We start from the raw sequence: 16969 nt of genomic DNA on the forward strand, positions 1-16969 counted from the left end.
CCGCCCCTTCCGGGTGAAGCCCCGCCCCCGGCCCCGCCCCGCGGCGAGATCGGCGCCAGGTCCTCTCAGCGCCGGTCCGGGCTGCGTCCACCCTCGACGCTCTGAGGTCACCTACGGGGACGGTCGAGGGGGGCGGAGGGACGGAGGGAAGATGGCGGCTGAGGCCGGATATTGGCGCCGCCTCCCCCAATCCCGGAGCCGGCGCAGATGAGGCGGCTCGGCTGGGGCCAGCGGCGCTTCGGAACGCGAGCTGGAGGGACCCTGGCGGTGGGGCCTGGCCCTGCTCTATGCCGGCGCCTCAGCTAGAGTGAGCGCGGCAGCGGCGCGACGCCTCTCAGCTCCGGCTCTTTCCCAGTCGCTGTGAGTCCGATCGGGTGGCGAGCGGCAGAGGCGGCGGGGCCAGGATGGAGGACGTTAACTCCAACGTGAACGCGGACCAGGAGGTGCGGAAGCTGCAGGAGCTGGTGAAGAAGCTGGAGAAGCAGAATGAACAGCTGAGGAGCCGCTCGGGGGCCGTGCAGGGCGCCGGCTCCCTCGGGCCCGGCAGCCCGATTCGGGCTGGCGCGTCCACTCCCTCCTCCGGCTCGGCGTCCCCTCGGGGCTTCCCCTTGGGCCTCAACGCCAAGTCGGGCAGCGGCGCCGGGTCGGGCCCGAGGCGGACGAGTAGTGAGGAGTTGCGGGACGCCACCTCCTTGCTGGCAGCGGGCGAGGGCGGCTTGCTGGATGAGGTGGAGCCGCTGCGGCCCGAGGAGCTGGAGCGCCTGTCAGGCTGCGAGGAGGAGGAGGAGAGCTGGTGAGCGTGGGGCGCCCGGCTGGGGCTGGGCGGAGACGGGCCCGGGGGCGGAGAGCGTCTTCTGAGGGTCCCCCTGGTAGGACACCTCGCTTTGTGTAGCCGGATCCACTCTCTGATGGGGACTCGTGGTTTTCTTGCTTTGGCTGGGGAAAGGTCAGCTGGAGTTGGGAATTTGAAGCGTGCGAGAGGAAAGGGGTTTATAGCGAGTTCTTCTCTGGGTTGTGGACCCTTTGGGTTTTGGCCCCCATTGGGGTCTGTGAGTTGGCACAGCCTGGGAAAGGCTGATGGCTATGGAAGGAATCGGAGGTGGGAAACTGCTTTGTAGAAAGGGATCCTGCTTTGTGTGAAATGAAACACTGGCTTTGGGATGTTGGGGAGGGGTCTACTTGATGCGGTATCACCGGGCACAGACTATAGTGGTCTCAGTTCGTGCAGAGCTCAGGGTTTTGGACGAGTGGGAGATGGGTACATTTCTGACGGCGATAGGGATTCAGTACTCCCCTTTGGGTAGTGGGGCAAAGCTCGCTTTGTGTGGAGAGGGCAGAGGATGGTGCTTCTTTGTGTGGAGACGAGGGTGGAACAAGAGCCCTGGCTGTTTCCAAGAGCCCCATTTAAAAAAGCTAAGCCAAAGCTGTATTGTCATAAGCCACTTCTCGATAAAATTGTGACCCACACCTTAATATCATTTCCATAAATAGAAAGGACATGGGAGGCGGTCTCCCTTAAAGCTGTCTATGGGAAATTCTTCCTCTTAATTTCCTTCTTTATAAAGTTTTAATTTTTAGCAAAAAAATAAATAAATAAAATTCTACTTCGTTGAAATTGAAACTTTTAAGTTAGTGAAATCGAAATCCTTCATGGACTCGATATTGCAGGGCTGCAACTTTACAGTGTCCCCAGGTAGATAAGAACTTTGCCTGGATTCAGGCTTTGATTCTGCCACTTATTGTTGTGTGACCTTGGGCAAGTTGCTCTGAGCCTCATTTTCTTTATTTGGTGGAGAAAGTAACAGTTTTTAATCTATAGAGTTGTGAAGATTGAAGTAATCCGCGTATGCTTTTAGCACTAGGTCTGGCATGTAGTAAACTCTTCAAGACTACCTGCTGTTCCTCATAAGTTATTTAAATCAAATATTTAATGAGCTCTTAAAAGATCTTGTGGGAGATTCTAAAGATTCTTAAAAGTTGATCCCTGTTCATTAAGGCAGTTTCAAGCTTGCTGGGAGCCAAATTTTTTGCAGTTAAATAAGCTAGAACTAAAAAGTGAATTGCCAACAAGTGATAGGAACGAAAGGTACTGAGAGTGCTCAGAACTTGGGAAGAAAATAATAGTTTAAAGTAGTTGAGACAAACTTTCAGGAGAGGTGGCTTTGGGGAAAAGGAAGAGTGGGAAGAGAATTTTATGCTCTGACAACTGCTAGAGCAGAGTCAGATATTTGTAACTCCGGATTAGGAAGGTTTGAACTACAGAGATACTCTTGATTATAAGATGTCAAGTTTTTGTATTATTGTCAGGTGGTACCAAATATTATTAGAAATGACAATGATAGTGACAGTTTTTCATATTAGTGTGAAATCACGTCCTCCCAAAGGAATCTTGGGTGTGTATATGCTTAAAAAGAACCCAGAATCATCTAAATATCATCACATGTCTCTTCCAAGTGATGATAATGATGCTTTAATGAGAATTAGCTGCACTCATCAGCCCATTTTAGATTATGTATTATTAGAACACATTGATTCCACTTAGAGAAGCTGATTTAAGTCTTGCTGCTTTGGTTTCTGAGTATAGGATTTGTTGAAGTAAAGCAAGTCTTCTTAAATACTATGCCAGAGTTTTTGACCGGATGGTTCCTCCTTATTGCTTTGATCCTGGCTGCATGTCTTGATTTTGTAGGTGTTCTGTACTTTTATTGAAAAAAAATTTGTGAATAAAAGTTCAATAAAATATATTTAAAGTGCTTTCGGATATGTAAGTTATAAGGGGTGGGTAATAGTGGCAGAGAAAGGTTCAAAAAGTCAAAAGAGTTTTTCCTTAGCAAGCTAAAAGTCTGCTTTCTGTAACTTATACTCATTGTGCCTTCTTTTTCATCTAGAGGAATGTTTTTGTCCAAATGTGTACCACAGAATGCTAGTTCTGAATGCGTTGATAAATACGGTGTGAAAAAATAATGGTGGGTCTTTGGTCAAATATATATGGGAAAATGGAGGTTCAACAAAAATAACAGATTTTTTAATGCTGGATTTTTTGATATGCTAATGTGTATTAAATATAGTAAATCTGTAAGTGTTCTGGTTTGTTTCCTAAACTTATCTGAGCTCCTAAGGAACTGGTATTTACAGAACCTATTGAGAAAACAGTGCTCTAGAGCAGTGGCTTTCATGGCCCCCTTTTTTGGGGGGGCGGGGGGAGCAATGTCATGATACATTTTATATCATAGCCTAGTACGCACATGTATATGAATAATTGAAACAAAAGTTTCATTAAACCATAGTTACTTTTAGTACATGTGGTATGCTCTAATATTTTCTGTTCTGTTTCTTCAGGAAAAAATACTGGTTACAACCCACTAATTTGTGACCCATTAAAGGATTGTAACTCTCAGTTTGAAAAACACTGTTCTAGAACATCTAGGAAAAGTCCAGAGTAAAGAACTAACATCATTGTGTATCACAGTGTGTCAGGTTAGGCCAGGCAGCTTACAAACATTTTTGCACTTAATTGCATTTAGTTTTTATCCATTTATGAGGTAGGTATCATTATCTAGGTAAAGAAACTTAATCTAAGCATCAAATAACACAGTAAATGATGGAGTCAGGATTTAAGTCCAGTTCTTTGTGACATCAAAGCTTGTGCTGTTGCCACTATATTTTGCTTTTTCCAAGTATAATCCCATTTTCAAATGAATGGCCCCTTAAAATATTTGAAGACTGCTGTCATGATTCTCTAACTCCTTCTCCTTACCATACACTCAGCATTCTTGACTCTTTTTCAGAGTAAAACAATCCCAGTTTAATCATTCTTTAGATCATGTAATTCTCTGATCCTTCAACTGTGGTCATTTTATCTTAATGAATTCTAGTTGTTCATTGTCATTAAACATGGTATCCAGAACTGTACTCAGCATTTTAGATGATACTTGATCAGAGCATGTGATGGATATAATTGCTTGAGCTAAATGCTATTATTTTGAAATCAGATATTTCACTAACAGTTTTAACTTTTGTTATTTAAGCTTAACATGATCCAGTAGTATCAGTTACACTTTGTATCTTTAGTACCTAATTGTTAAACTAAGTCTCCCTAACCCTGTTTTTGTGTAATGAATATTTTAGCTTATAATTAGGACTTTATATTTCATTTTGTTAGTCTTGATTTAGGAATATAATATCTACTCTTTTTTTTTTTTTGTCATTTTCACATTTGGTTGGCATACCTATTTGGTCTTTATTCAAGTTGTTATTAAAAATGTTAAAATGACAGAATAAAGGACTCTGAAATGTGCAGCTCGACTACATTCCTTCCAGATTAACATCAGTTCATTAATCAACACATATTTTGTTATTTAGTAACTATTAGTTCCACTTATTACTGTCAAGCCCATATGCCATTTTGTCTATATGGATAGTATAAAAGATTTTGCCAAGTGGCTTGCTGTAGAACCCTGTAGCTTTCATACCTGCAATAAAGTACACCTATCAAAATGAAGATTGCAGTTAATTTGGTAGGTAGGACTGCTTCATGGTGACTCCCTCTGGCTTTCTCCTTTTTTCTTTTTTTAGCTTTGCAAACATTTTGGTTAATCTAGTTTTGAATTTTAATAAGGAATAAGTTTGGTCTAGAATTTCTAGTCACTAATTTTTCTCTTTAGAAATTGTATTTCCAGATGACGGCCATGCCACCCTGAACAAGCCCGATCCTGTCTGATCTCGGAAGCTAAGCAGGGTCAGGCCTGGATAGTACTTGGATGGGAGACCACCTAGAAAGACAAGATGCTGTAGGCATAAAAAATAAATAAATAAATAAGGGATTGTAAGCTGACAAGATCCTTGCAATCTTGTGAGATCAAGGGTTGCCTCTCCTAAAAAAAGAAAAAGAAAAAGAAAATTTATATTTCCTCTTATCCAGGCTTTTGACCATGTCATGTTATCCAGATAGACACATTTAGGATCAACAATTCAGTGATAAAATTTCAATTATTTTCCATTATTTGGAGCGGTGAGCCTAAACCCTGTCCAGAGTACATGCTGGCTTATTGTCTATCACCTTGCCTCATTTGAACTTGTTTCTTTTGAAGAATGTTTACTTGGCCTGCCCATTTGAACAAACTATTGACATAAGAACAAGCTAAAGAATATTTCTGCCTTCTCTTTGTCATCTAATATCATTGCATATTTTGCTCCAGTATTTTGGGCTATCCTTTTTTCTACTATTGCTCTCAGTGTAATTTTTTTTTCTCCTTAAGTTTTTATTTGTTGACATATAGTTCACATATACAATAAAACTCACCTTTTTAAAGTGTGTAATTCACTATTTTTAGTATAGTCACAAAGTTGTGCAACTGTTAACACTATCTAATTCCAGAATATTTTCATCCTTCCCACAAAAAACTCCAAGCCATTAATCAGTCACTTCCCATTTTCCCTGCACCCCAGCTCCACTTATCTACTCTCTGTGTCTCTGAAATTACCTACTCTGCTCATTTCATATAAATGAAATCATATAATATGTGGCTTTTTGTGTCTAGGTTCTTTCATTTAGTATATTTTCAAGATTCATTCATATCATAACACGTATTTTACTATCCCAGCAGCAATCTACGAGGGTTCCAATTCCTCCACATCCTTAACAACACTAGTTATTGTCTTTCTTTTTTGTTATATTGCCATCTGCATGGTTCTGGTTTGCATTTTCCTAATTATATCAAGCATCTTTTCATGTGTTTATTGGCCATTTATTTATGTATCTTCTTTGAAGAAATGCCTGTTTAAACAATTTGCTCATTTTCTAATTGGGTTACCTGTCTTAATATTAAGTTGTAAGAGTTCTTTATGTATTTTGGATACTAATCCCTTGTGATATGATTTGCAAATATTTTCTCCTATTTTTTGTTTTTTCAATTTCTTGATGGAGTCCTTTGAAGCATAAAGCTTTTAATATCATGAAATTCAATTTATCTGTTTTTTCTTTTGTTACTTATGCTTTTGTTATCACGTGTAAGAAACCTCTGCCTAATCTAAGATCATAATATTTACTGCTGTGTTTTCTTTTAAGAAGTTTATAACTGTAGCTCTTACATTTAGATCTTTGATCCATTTTATCCAGGTAAAATATACATAACATTGAATTTACCATGTTAACCACATTTTAAGTGTATAGTTCAGTGGCATTAAGTACATTCACATTGTTGTGCAGCCATCACCACAATTTATCTCCAGAACTTTTTTATCCTCCCAGACTGAAACTTCATATTATTAAACAGAACTCTACCCTGCCCCTCAAGCCCCAAACAACAACCATTCTACTTTCTGTATCGTATTTGACTATTCTAGGTAACTCATATGTGAAGGCATACAAAACTGGCTTATTTCACTTACCACAGTGTCTTCGTTTATGTTGCAGCATGTCTCAGAATACCCGTCCCTTTTTTTGGTGGCAGGGGGATTCTCTAAAGCTTTATTTAATCTCATAATTCTCAATAGACAAGAGAATATAGCTCTTGAGTTTTTCTCTTCCCAAACCTAAGCTTATATGATGCATATGATATTTATATTTAAATACAAAATTTATATACATTTTTTGTGGCAAAACTTCATAAAATTCAGCCTTCTAAATACATAGTTCAGTATTGTCAACCACATGTACATTGTGCAAGAGATCCCCAGAACCCTCTCATCCTGCATGGCTAAAACACTGTACCTACAGAACAGCAACTCTTTACCTCCCCATCCCCATCCTCCTCCCCCAACTCCTGGCAGTCGCTGTTCTGCTTTGTTTCTGAGTTTGACTACTATAGGTACCTCGTAATTGGAATCGTGTATTTGTCTTTATGTGACTAGCTTATTTCACTTAACATAATGTCCTCAAGTTTCATCCATGTTGTAGCATATGACACGGTTTCCTTTTTTAAGACAATATTCTCGTGTGTGTGTCCGTGACATTTCCTTTATCCATTCATTCATCGATGCACACTTCGATTGCTTCTGACTCTTGGCTATTGTGAATAATGCCACTGTGAACATGGATGTACAAATATCTGTCCAAGTCCTTGCTCTCACTTCTTTTGGGTATGTACCCAGAAGTGGAATTGCTAGATCAAGTGGTAATTCTACATTTAATTTTTTGAGGAACCACCATGCTGTTTTCCATAGCAGTTACACCATTTTACATTTTGACCAGCATTAGCACAAGGGATCCAGTTTTTCTGCATCCTTGCCAACATTTGCTTTGATTCCTTTTGAGTTTTTACATAGCATGAGGTAGGGGTTCATATTCATTCTTTTTGCATGTGGCTATCCAGATGCAAAATGTCTGTGCCATTTGTTGAAAAAACTTTTCTGTCCCTATTAAATTGTCTAGAAATTCTTGTTGAAAATCAGTTGCACTTAAATGTATTTCTGGACTCTCAATTCCATTCCATTGATTTATGACTATTCTTATACCACTACACACTCATAATTACTGTAGCTTTTTAGTAAGTTTTATAATCGGAAAGTGTGAGTCCTCCAATTTTGTTCTTTTTCAAGATTGCTTTGGCTATTCAGAGTCCCTTGTATTTGCACATGAATTTTAGGATCAACCAATAAATTTCGGCCAAAAAGGCAGCTGGAATTTGGATAGTGCTTGTATTGAATCTGTAGATCAATTTGGGGATCTTAACTATTGGGGCCTTAACAATATTGATTCTTTCAATCCATGGGCACTGGTTATCTTTACATCCACTTAGGTCTTTTTTAATTTCTTTAAACTATGTTTTGTAATTTTCAGTGTGGAAGTCTTGTGTTTTTGTTCATTTTATTCGTGGTTATTATTTCTGATGCTATTATAAATGGAATTTTTTCATTTTCTTTATTTTTGATTGTTCATTGCTACCATATAGAAATACAGTTGACTTTTGTATTGATATTGTATCCTGTAACCTTGCCGAAGTCGTATATTAGCTGTAGTAGGTGTGTGTATGTGTGTGTGTATGTAGATTCCTTAGGATTTTTTATCTATACAAACATGTCATCTGTTAATAAAAATAATATTACTTCTTTTCCAGTCTGGGTTGCCTTTTATCTTTTTTTAATCTTTTTGCTGAACTGTCCTAACATCCAGTATAATGTTAGATACAGGTGATGAGAATGGACATCCTTCATTGTGTTTCTTATTGCTTTTATTTTTACTATAGCTTACAATTATTTACTGTATTAACATATGGCAGATACTATGCTAAGCCCTTTATCGACAGTATTTTCATAGTAACTTAGTATGGTCAGACTATTATTGACCCCCATTTTAAAGATGAGGAAATTAAAGCTTAGGTTAAATAATTTGCTTATAGTCACCCAGGTATATGGCTGAGCTAGGATTGGAACCCAGTTAGACTATATTTAAAATTTTTCGACCCTTACCTAATTGTAAATATTTGTTAATGTTTATGTTATTCTTAATAGATGTATACCGTCATTAACCTTTGGCTATTATATTCCCTCCCCTTCCCCCCCCCCCAGTACTGTCTTTATGTCATTTGTCTTTAACAATCTGAGCGCTATGTACATTTTTATTGATTTCTTTGCATGAGGACCTCTTTTTGTACTCATTATTCTTGCCTTAACTTGGCCTTTGGAGTCCCTGGGAGTCAGATAACATTGTAGCTAACAGCCATGACTCTGGAACTAGATAGTCTAGTTGGACTCCCTGCACCCACCCTTGTTAGCTATGTAACTAACCATGGACAAACCACTTAATCTCTGTGCTTGAACCTCTCTCTGAAATACTGTCATGTGCTGCTGCTTAAGGATGGGGATACTTTTAGAGATTTCATTGTTGTGTGCTTACACAAACCTAGACAGTATAGCCTACTACATATCTAGGCTGTATGGTGTATAGCCTATTGCTCTGTACGGGAGGGAAAATAATTATCCTCTACCCCTCTGAGTTCTTGGCTAAGATATCCCTGTAATATAAAACAGATTAATAGGAGAAAAACAAAAGTTTAATAATGCTCATACTTCCTGTACATATGGGAGAGACCTGGGAGAATACTTGAGTAACTCACCAAAATGGCTTAAGCCAGCACCTTAAATACCATCTTCAGCTCAAAACAAAACAAATTGGGGTGAGGGGAGTCAGTTATGGGAGGTTACCAAGAAAAGCACAAGTGAACAAGGGTAAGGTAGTTATGCAGATTTAAGTCCTTGTCATCCACATTGATAAGAGTTTCTAGAGATAAGGTCATCCTCTCCCTGGCACACTGAGGGAGATGCTTTGACAAATGGGAAATTTACCTTACAAATATAAATGTCTTTTACAAACTTCTACTTGGTTTTCAGAGCTTCTCTCATATCTGCTGTTTCTAAAAATTAAACAACCTAAAATAACCCTTATGCCAAAGAGACATTCTGGGGTGACATTCTGTTCACCTGCAGCTCTTAGGCTATCAACCTGTATATTAGGCTGCTTGTACTGAATACTGTTGGCAACTGTTACACAATGGTAAGTGTGTAATGTGTTGTGCTAGAAGATTACAGTGTCAACAACATCACTATGAGATAGGAATTTTTCAGCTCCGTTACAGTCTTATGGGACCACCTTTGTATATACAGTTTGTCATTGACCAAAACGTCCTTATGACTGTAGAGATCATTATTGTACCAACCATATAGAATTAAATGTAATATATATAAAGTATTTAGAACAGTTCCTGGCACAAATTAAATGTATAAATGTTAGCTTTCATCATTGTAATCACAGCTGTTTTGCTACTTTAGTTCCATGTTTGTCTATCTTTGCATTAAACTTAGTGAACAGTAAAATGAACCTCCATTTAACTTATCAATCATCTTTAACACTTAACCAGTTCATGCCATTTTTGTTTCATGTACACCATTCAAACCTCAACACCCTGGAATATTTTGACACCAATTCTATCTCAAACATCATACCATTTAATTACTAAATATCATAGTAGAAGATAAAGACTTTTAAAACATAATCACGATATCAGTTTCACACCCATTAATTAAAAATAATTCTTTAATATCAAATGTGCTGCGAATGTTTTTAGATCAGATTTCTAAAAATTGCACATTTATGTTTAGGATTTTTTTCCTATTCTAAGATGAAATAGCCTCTCTTCCAATATTTTGATCATTTTCATATCCCTAGTTAATTCATTGGTGATGATCAGAACAGGTCCAGTTTTTCTCATTTCTTCCCCAGCCTTTTGAGATATTAAATTGTTGAGGCAATCAAGAATTTCTTGTATGTTCTGCTATGTGTGTGGTGAAGTTTTCAGCAGATGTATAAATGCTTGAAGTGGTCCCATATTAATCACTATTACATCTTTGTACTAGAATTGAAATTTGTATTAGGTAAGTAACGTTATTCATATCCTCTTTTGGCCTATTGGTCTGTAATCAACTACTGAAATATTCTTATATAAACAAAAATTAATATTAGACTGTAATAAAGGATAAAAAAGCATTTATTTGAGCAAAAGGAGCTATAACCCAAGAGACAGGTTTAGGTAGCAGCCTAAATTGTGCTCTGCCAAGACAAAGGAGAGGTCAACCCTTCATAATTTTCCCTGCCTACAGTTCCCATTTGGGTCCATTTCACGTCAATGAGGTTTCCAAATTATGCAGTTCGATTGTTCTAAAATATGCAATTATGATTGGTCAATATAGATGAATTTACATAGTTCTGATTGGACAAGGTAGGTTTCAGGTCATTAGTCAAAAGAGGAAACCAGGGCTTCTCTGCTGGGGTTGACTCAAACAATGTAAACAAGCAGGATACAGTGGTGGACCAAGAGTCCTGTCTGCAGTTCTTCCCTGTATACATACACAGCATGTGAGGAGCCCCTGTCAGCGAATGGCCCCTAGACTCTTATTCATAAAATTTGGGCCCTTGGTTGACTATGGGGAGTCCTTCTTAGCAGATAAATTATTTCTTGGGGTTCTCATCAAATGAATCTTTTTTCTTGGGGTCCACACTTGTTTTTACATTTACAATAATAATTACATTTTTAGTTAAATTTAGTTTTAGTGTCTCTGTTCTTTAATCCATGTATTTGTACTCTTAGGCCCTGTATTTTTGTAAAACAAAGTAATTTTAGTTTAATTTTCCAGAAATATGCATTTTCTTCATTTAATTGACCTAAAATACTGGGGAAAGATAAAGTCCTGGGTCTCAAAGAAAGGATCCTTTATTAATGATTTTTATTAGAATTTCTCAAAAACCTCATGTAAAAGGATGAACAAATGTATATGATACATTAAAATCTCTACATTACTATTAAATATTTATTGTTGAGGGGCAAAGTTAGGAACTGATTTCTCCATCTCTTCAATTCTCTTTTTTCTCTACCCCTACTGTGAACTGTGCTGATTGGAAAGGAATTTTTATGTGGGCACAAGAGGGAGGGGTGTATGTGTGAAATACTTTCTAAATGAGTTTTTGATTGTTTATTCATCTACTCTGTTGCACTGCTGTAGATGAGAGTTTAATATTGCATATCTGTTCATGGAGACTGCATTACCTAATTAGTGTTTGTTAAAATTGTAAGCAAAAGTTTGTTATTTTATTCTTTTTCCCCTTTTTCTTTGAGAGATCCATTAATGCTAATAAACTCCCTAAATCTATAGTGGAGACAACAGATTGAGAATAGAAATGTTAGGGAAAATTGGTATATTGAGTTGTCAGGCTCTTTGCAAGACCTCTAGGAACTTTTGCAGAACACAAAATCATAGAAAGTAGAATTAGGAATGGACTTTGAGATCATGTGGTCATGCCTCTTGTTTTTAAGCTCTTTAATATTATAGCTGGCCAGGGCAGGTGATTATTTGAAGTTTTGAGATCTGATAAGTTCCTCATATCCTATACTTTAAATCAATTTTCTTTTAAGACACTTGCTTTAAACTCTGACTTCTCATCAATACATTTTATTGATAAACTTCCCCAACTTAGAGATAGATAGGTATATGTTTGTTTGTTTATTTGTTTACCGTGTATTTTCATTCATTTCCCTTCACTTCTGAGCATGGACTTTATTACATGACCTCTTTGTCTTATGTATGCTTTTTATAGGGGGTCATTGGTAAAATTTGCCTGTAATTTAATGTGATAAGCCGTCACATTAGCAGTCATTCACTGATTAACATCTTGAAGTTTTCTAGACTGTTCTGTACCAAGGAGATGTTACTTTAATGTAGTGTATGTGTTTGTGAGTATGTATGTGTTTTAAATGAATTAGAAGTTACATCTAGATGAGAGTTTTATTTCCTTCTTAGCAGTGGTTTTCCAGTGATTCAAACACGGCTTTAATTTTTTTTTTTTTCATTAATAGAACAAATATTTAGAGCCCCTATGTTTGAACAGTGTGGAATTTGGACAAGAAGGGCTATGTGATTGGTAAAATACATTGCAGTCACTATTGTGTTTGCAAACATGTGTTTGAGCACATTCAATATACCAAGTATTGTATAAGACATCGTATGCATATTAAATTATTTAATCTGCACAATTTTGAGTTGTTACTGTTATTCCCAATTTTTTATTGTAAAATGTACAGAACAAAAAATTGTAAGCAGTTTTAAGTGTATAGTTCGGTGGCATATTAAATACATTTACATTGTTGTGCAAGCATCACCACCATCTATCTTTAGAACTTTTTCATCTGTCCAAATCGAAACTCTGTATAAACAGTAACTCCCCATTCCCCTGTTCTCCCTGCCCCCAGCCGCCACCATTCTACTTTCTGTGTCTATCAGTTTCTCTATTCTAGGTACCTTATATGAGTGGAATCATACAGTATTTGGCCTTTTGTGTCTGGCTTATTTCATTTAACGTTGCTCATCAATGAACTTTAGCAAAGTTATCTGTGTTGTAGCATGTGTCATATTACCCCATTTACAGGTCAGGAAACTAAACTCAAAGTCACATAACTAATATTGCGAATTAAGATTTCTACTAAGCATGAAAAAGCATGCTTAATGGAAAACATTTGATCTTGATTTATTTAACTTCTAAATATTTAACTTTGGGAGGAGAATACTTTTTAAATATCTACAGGACTATAATAAGAATTGATTATTAGACTAATTCCATATAGCTCTGGAGATCATTACTAGAACAATAGGTATAAATTAGAGGCAGGTCAACTTTTATTTACTATAAGGAATAACCTTCTAATGGTGCTGTTCCTGGATGGTACGGACTGCTTTTAAAAAGTGTAATTTGGGGCGGGAGGGGAGTTAGATGGCGTAAAAGGGGTCAAATATGTGGTGACAGAGAGAAATCTAACTATGGGTAATGAACACACAGTGCAATATATATATATGCCTTACTGTTGAATTGTACACCTGAAACTTACTTTCGTTAACCAATGTCACCATAAACAAATAAGTTAGTTTAAAAAAATAAAAAATATTTTAAGTAACTTTCAGCAATAAAGACTGATGAATGGTCCTGTGTCAAGGGATGTTACCAACTGGTAAAAAGTTGAATTAGATTACTTCTAAGGGTTCTTTTAAACTGCATGTTTCTTTGATTAAAATATTGCAATCTGTTTGGGAGACAGTGCTAAGTTTAAAGTGTGTGAGAGATCTTTAGCAATGAAAGCATCATGGATGTTTTTCTTCTAAATCTATGGCACATTTCTCTGAATATCTTTTTAATAAGGGCAGATTCTTTTTCTCTTAAGGGTAGTTTTCAGTTTTGAAAATGAGTAAAAGTCATTATTATGCCTAGTGAATAAAAGGAGATTAGCAACATCAAAGTCCTCAACAGTCCAACTCCCAGTTCATCTTTTCCTAGACTTATTAGCTCTTGCCAGAAAACTTCATGTGAACATTCATGCCTGTTGTGTGTAGCTTTCAATATTCATTCTGCATAGAGTACCTTTTTTTCTTTTAAACTAGATCTTTAAACTAGATGTGGCCCAAAAATGTGAAACATACAGTTTGCCTGATTTGGGAAGAGCTCAAATTCTGGGATAAAATTGAAATTTCTTAAGGATGTTAAAGGACTACGGTGAGAAGAAAAAATGATTGCACCTGCTTAAAATGTGAGAAAAAATAGAAGCAAAATAACGCAATATTGTAATATCTGATAGGAAATCTGTGAAAATATTTTGAAAGATAAGATGAAGAGGGAGGTAGTATTTAGTTAAAAATTAGAGGTTTAGAATTTATGAAGATGAATTAAACTGTCTCCTACTTCCACAGTTTATTAAAAGGAAACCCTTTCCACACACAGCCCTCCACTACCCCATTCAAGAGCTTCTGTTCATCTCTCTTGAGTGAGTAAAAAAATACCCTTAAGGGCTGTGTTGTTGGAGAGGTGTGAATAAGAAGCAGAGGTGGGCCAGGCTAAGTCTGTAAGTGACCTGTAAGTCTGATAAGCTTAAGGAATGGAATTTAATAGATGTTATCAAGTTAGTGAGGAAGTTTTTAAATATTATATTTCATGCCTAGTTAATATTGTGTTTTATCATTATGAAATTAGATTATCTTTATTAATAACTAGTAGATATAGAAAGAATTCTTTAGTAAATTTAAGATGTGGCTATCTTTTGAGTGGGCCTGCTAATTTCCCCTCTAAGAGGGTATTAATGGCTCTTGCATTGACTTGTCATAATGAAATTTTTGTCATCAGTTATTCTTAGCTATCTGGAGAGGATTAAGAAACAATTTTAAAAGCCTGATGAATCCTAGAAACCTGAATCTAGAGGGTTGGAACTTGATAAGCAGCCACTATAAGTCTCAATGGTAGTATATTCTATAAATGAGAGAGGCTAATAGCCAGCTCTAATTGAGGTATAATAACTTTGAATTCCTGTCTAGCATCATGCCAGGCCAGTAGTAGCAGCTACATAAATATTTTTTAAATGACTGAGTGGAGCTTGATACTAAGCCTTCAAGGTGCTTAGAGTTGAGGTTGGAAACAAAATGAACACAGAATTTCTTTCTCTGAAATCCACATTGAGAGTTCATAGAAGAAAGGTTTATATGGACTTGAATGTGAGAGCTGGGCGTTAAGATTTAGGTACAGATGGAAGGGTATTTCTTGCTGTTCTTTCAGAATCAAGAAGCATAGGAAAAGCTGCATTTGAGTTGAGTAAAAGAGAAAGTCTGTGAAGATTCTTAAGTGAAGTTTGTTGAAGAAGAAGTGAGAAATAAAATTGGATCATTTCATTGGAGATCATACTGCAGATGGCCTATGAAGTATAGGAGGAGATTTTTTGAGTGTTCCAGCATTCTTGAATGTTCCAGTATTCTTAACAAAATGGTGTTTTGGGAAGATTAGTATGGCAGTAGTATGTAGGTGGGAACAGAAGGCACAGCTACCTTTATGGGCTAGAAAACTGAGCCTCACCAAGTACTTATAATTGATTGCATGAAAACCATCATATCAAGTTAATGATTAAATATTGGGTATGTTTAGTTCTGCTTATAAAACGTCCATTTAAAAAATATATTATTTTGACCATATTAACTCTTATATAAGGATATTGACATTTGGGGCCAGATAATTTGTTGCGAGGGCTGTCCTATCAGTTTTAGGATGTCTAGCAGCATTCTTGGACATTTTGGACATGTATGGAGACAAAAATATCTCCATACATCGCTAGATGTTTCCTGGGGGCAAAATCACTCCAAGTGTTTCCTTAAAGCATACTTACAATATGGTGTTAAACTTAACCAGAAACACTTGGTGCTATGTTGCAGGAATATATATGGTATTCTAGTAATTTTGCTCCGTGTACATTTCTAAGTCATATAATAGTAATGTTCTGAAGATTAGGCAAAACTAAAAAGATTGTGAAATATATTGTGCAAACAAACATGGACACTAGTTGAGAGTCAAAGGAGTGCTTGGACACCAAAACAACAGGCTTAAATTAGGATTTCCTAGGCAAACTGGGATGAATGGTCGCCCTACGAGTAATCATCAAACATTTATTGAGTGCCTACTATGAGTAGAGTACTATGTTAAGATGATAAGTAGTCATAAGAACTGTGGAGTCTGGAAAGCCTCATGAAAAGGTAAATCTTGGACTGGTCTTGAAGTAGGGCTTGAGTCAGACGAATACAATGGAAAAGAAATTCTTAACAAAATGGTGTTTTGGGAAGATTAGTGAAAACTATTAACAAAGGCGTCTGTCGTTAAACTGTCCATGATGCATAAAATGAACATAAAATGGCCTCTTTGGATGGACTAAAGGGTTTTCTACTGGAGTACTTGAGAGAGAATATCAAAGGACACAGTTTTAAATCAGATAACACAAGCTCTTGAAAATTAAGCTAGAACTATATTCAATGGGAAAGTTTTTGAGCTGTGAAATAATATACTGATCTGTGTTTTAGAGAGCTAAGTGGTAGAGAATAAAGGATAGATTAGAAGGATGAAAGTCTGGTAGGTATGGGGAAACCAGTTGAGATTATTGTAATAATAGTCGATATTTTGTGAGATGACAGTCTAAACTAGAATAAGGTGAGTGGAAATGAAAAGGGTGATGGATTTGAGGGGCGTTAATGAGTTGATAGGATGTTGATTGAATATGTGAGAAGAGAAAACAGTCCATGTTAGCATGAAAATTTTCATTTGTTGATTGGAAAAATAATGGCGCCATTTTAGGCTTGTGTGAGGATATTTGATATTTTGAGGATGTCCTTAGTAGTTAGAACTCTGTGACTGACACCCAAGAGAAAAATTAGGACTAGAACTATTAGAAAAATCATGTATGTCCAAAAAATGATAGATGGATATGATGAAACAAAAAAAAAGACTTCTTTAATTAAAAGTTTCTAATAAACATAGAATAAAATAGTAGGAACAAATATCTGTTTGTATCTCATGAGGCAGCAGTTGATAGAATAACAAAAATCATGTGATATAGAAACTGAAGAACTAGAAGAGCACAATTTTTACACTTATAGTGTGTATTTTTCAGACCCTCATGTCATC

At 36.9% G+C, this 16969-nt stretch overlaps 1 protein-coding gene and 1 pseudogene across 2 annotated transcripts in view; both read left to right on the forward strand.

Annotated features, from left to right (window-relative positions):
* Positions 1 to 16969, forward strand: part of SLAIN2 (SLAIN motif family member 2) — a 68902-nt gene continuing 51933 nt past the window's right edge. Inside the window, exon 1 of one of the 2 annotated variants that reach the window (XM_006922485.2) lies at positions 1 to 793. In XM_006922485.2, the coding sequence (XP_006922547.1) occupies positions 405 to 793 (389 nt within the window). In that variant the 5' untranslated portion in view covers positions 1 to 404. The remainder of the gene's footprint in view (positions 794 to 16969) is intronic. The other variant, XM_006922484.3, reaches the window with a different exon arrangement.
* On the forward strand, positions 4679 to 4797 carry LOC112471574 (annotated as a pseudogene).

Source organism: Pteropus alecto, unplaced genomic scaffold (genome assembly GCF_000325575.1).
Source record: "Pteropus alecto unplaced genomic scaffold, ASM32557v1 scaffold57, whole genome shotgun sequence".
Taxonomy (NCBI): domain Eukaryota; kingdom Metazoa; phylum Chordata; class Mammalia; order Chiroptera; family Pteropodidae; genus Pteropus; species Pteropus alecto.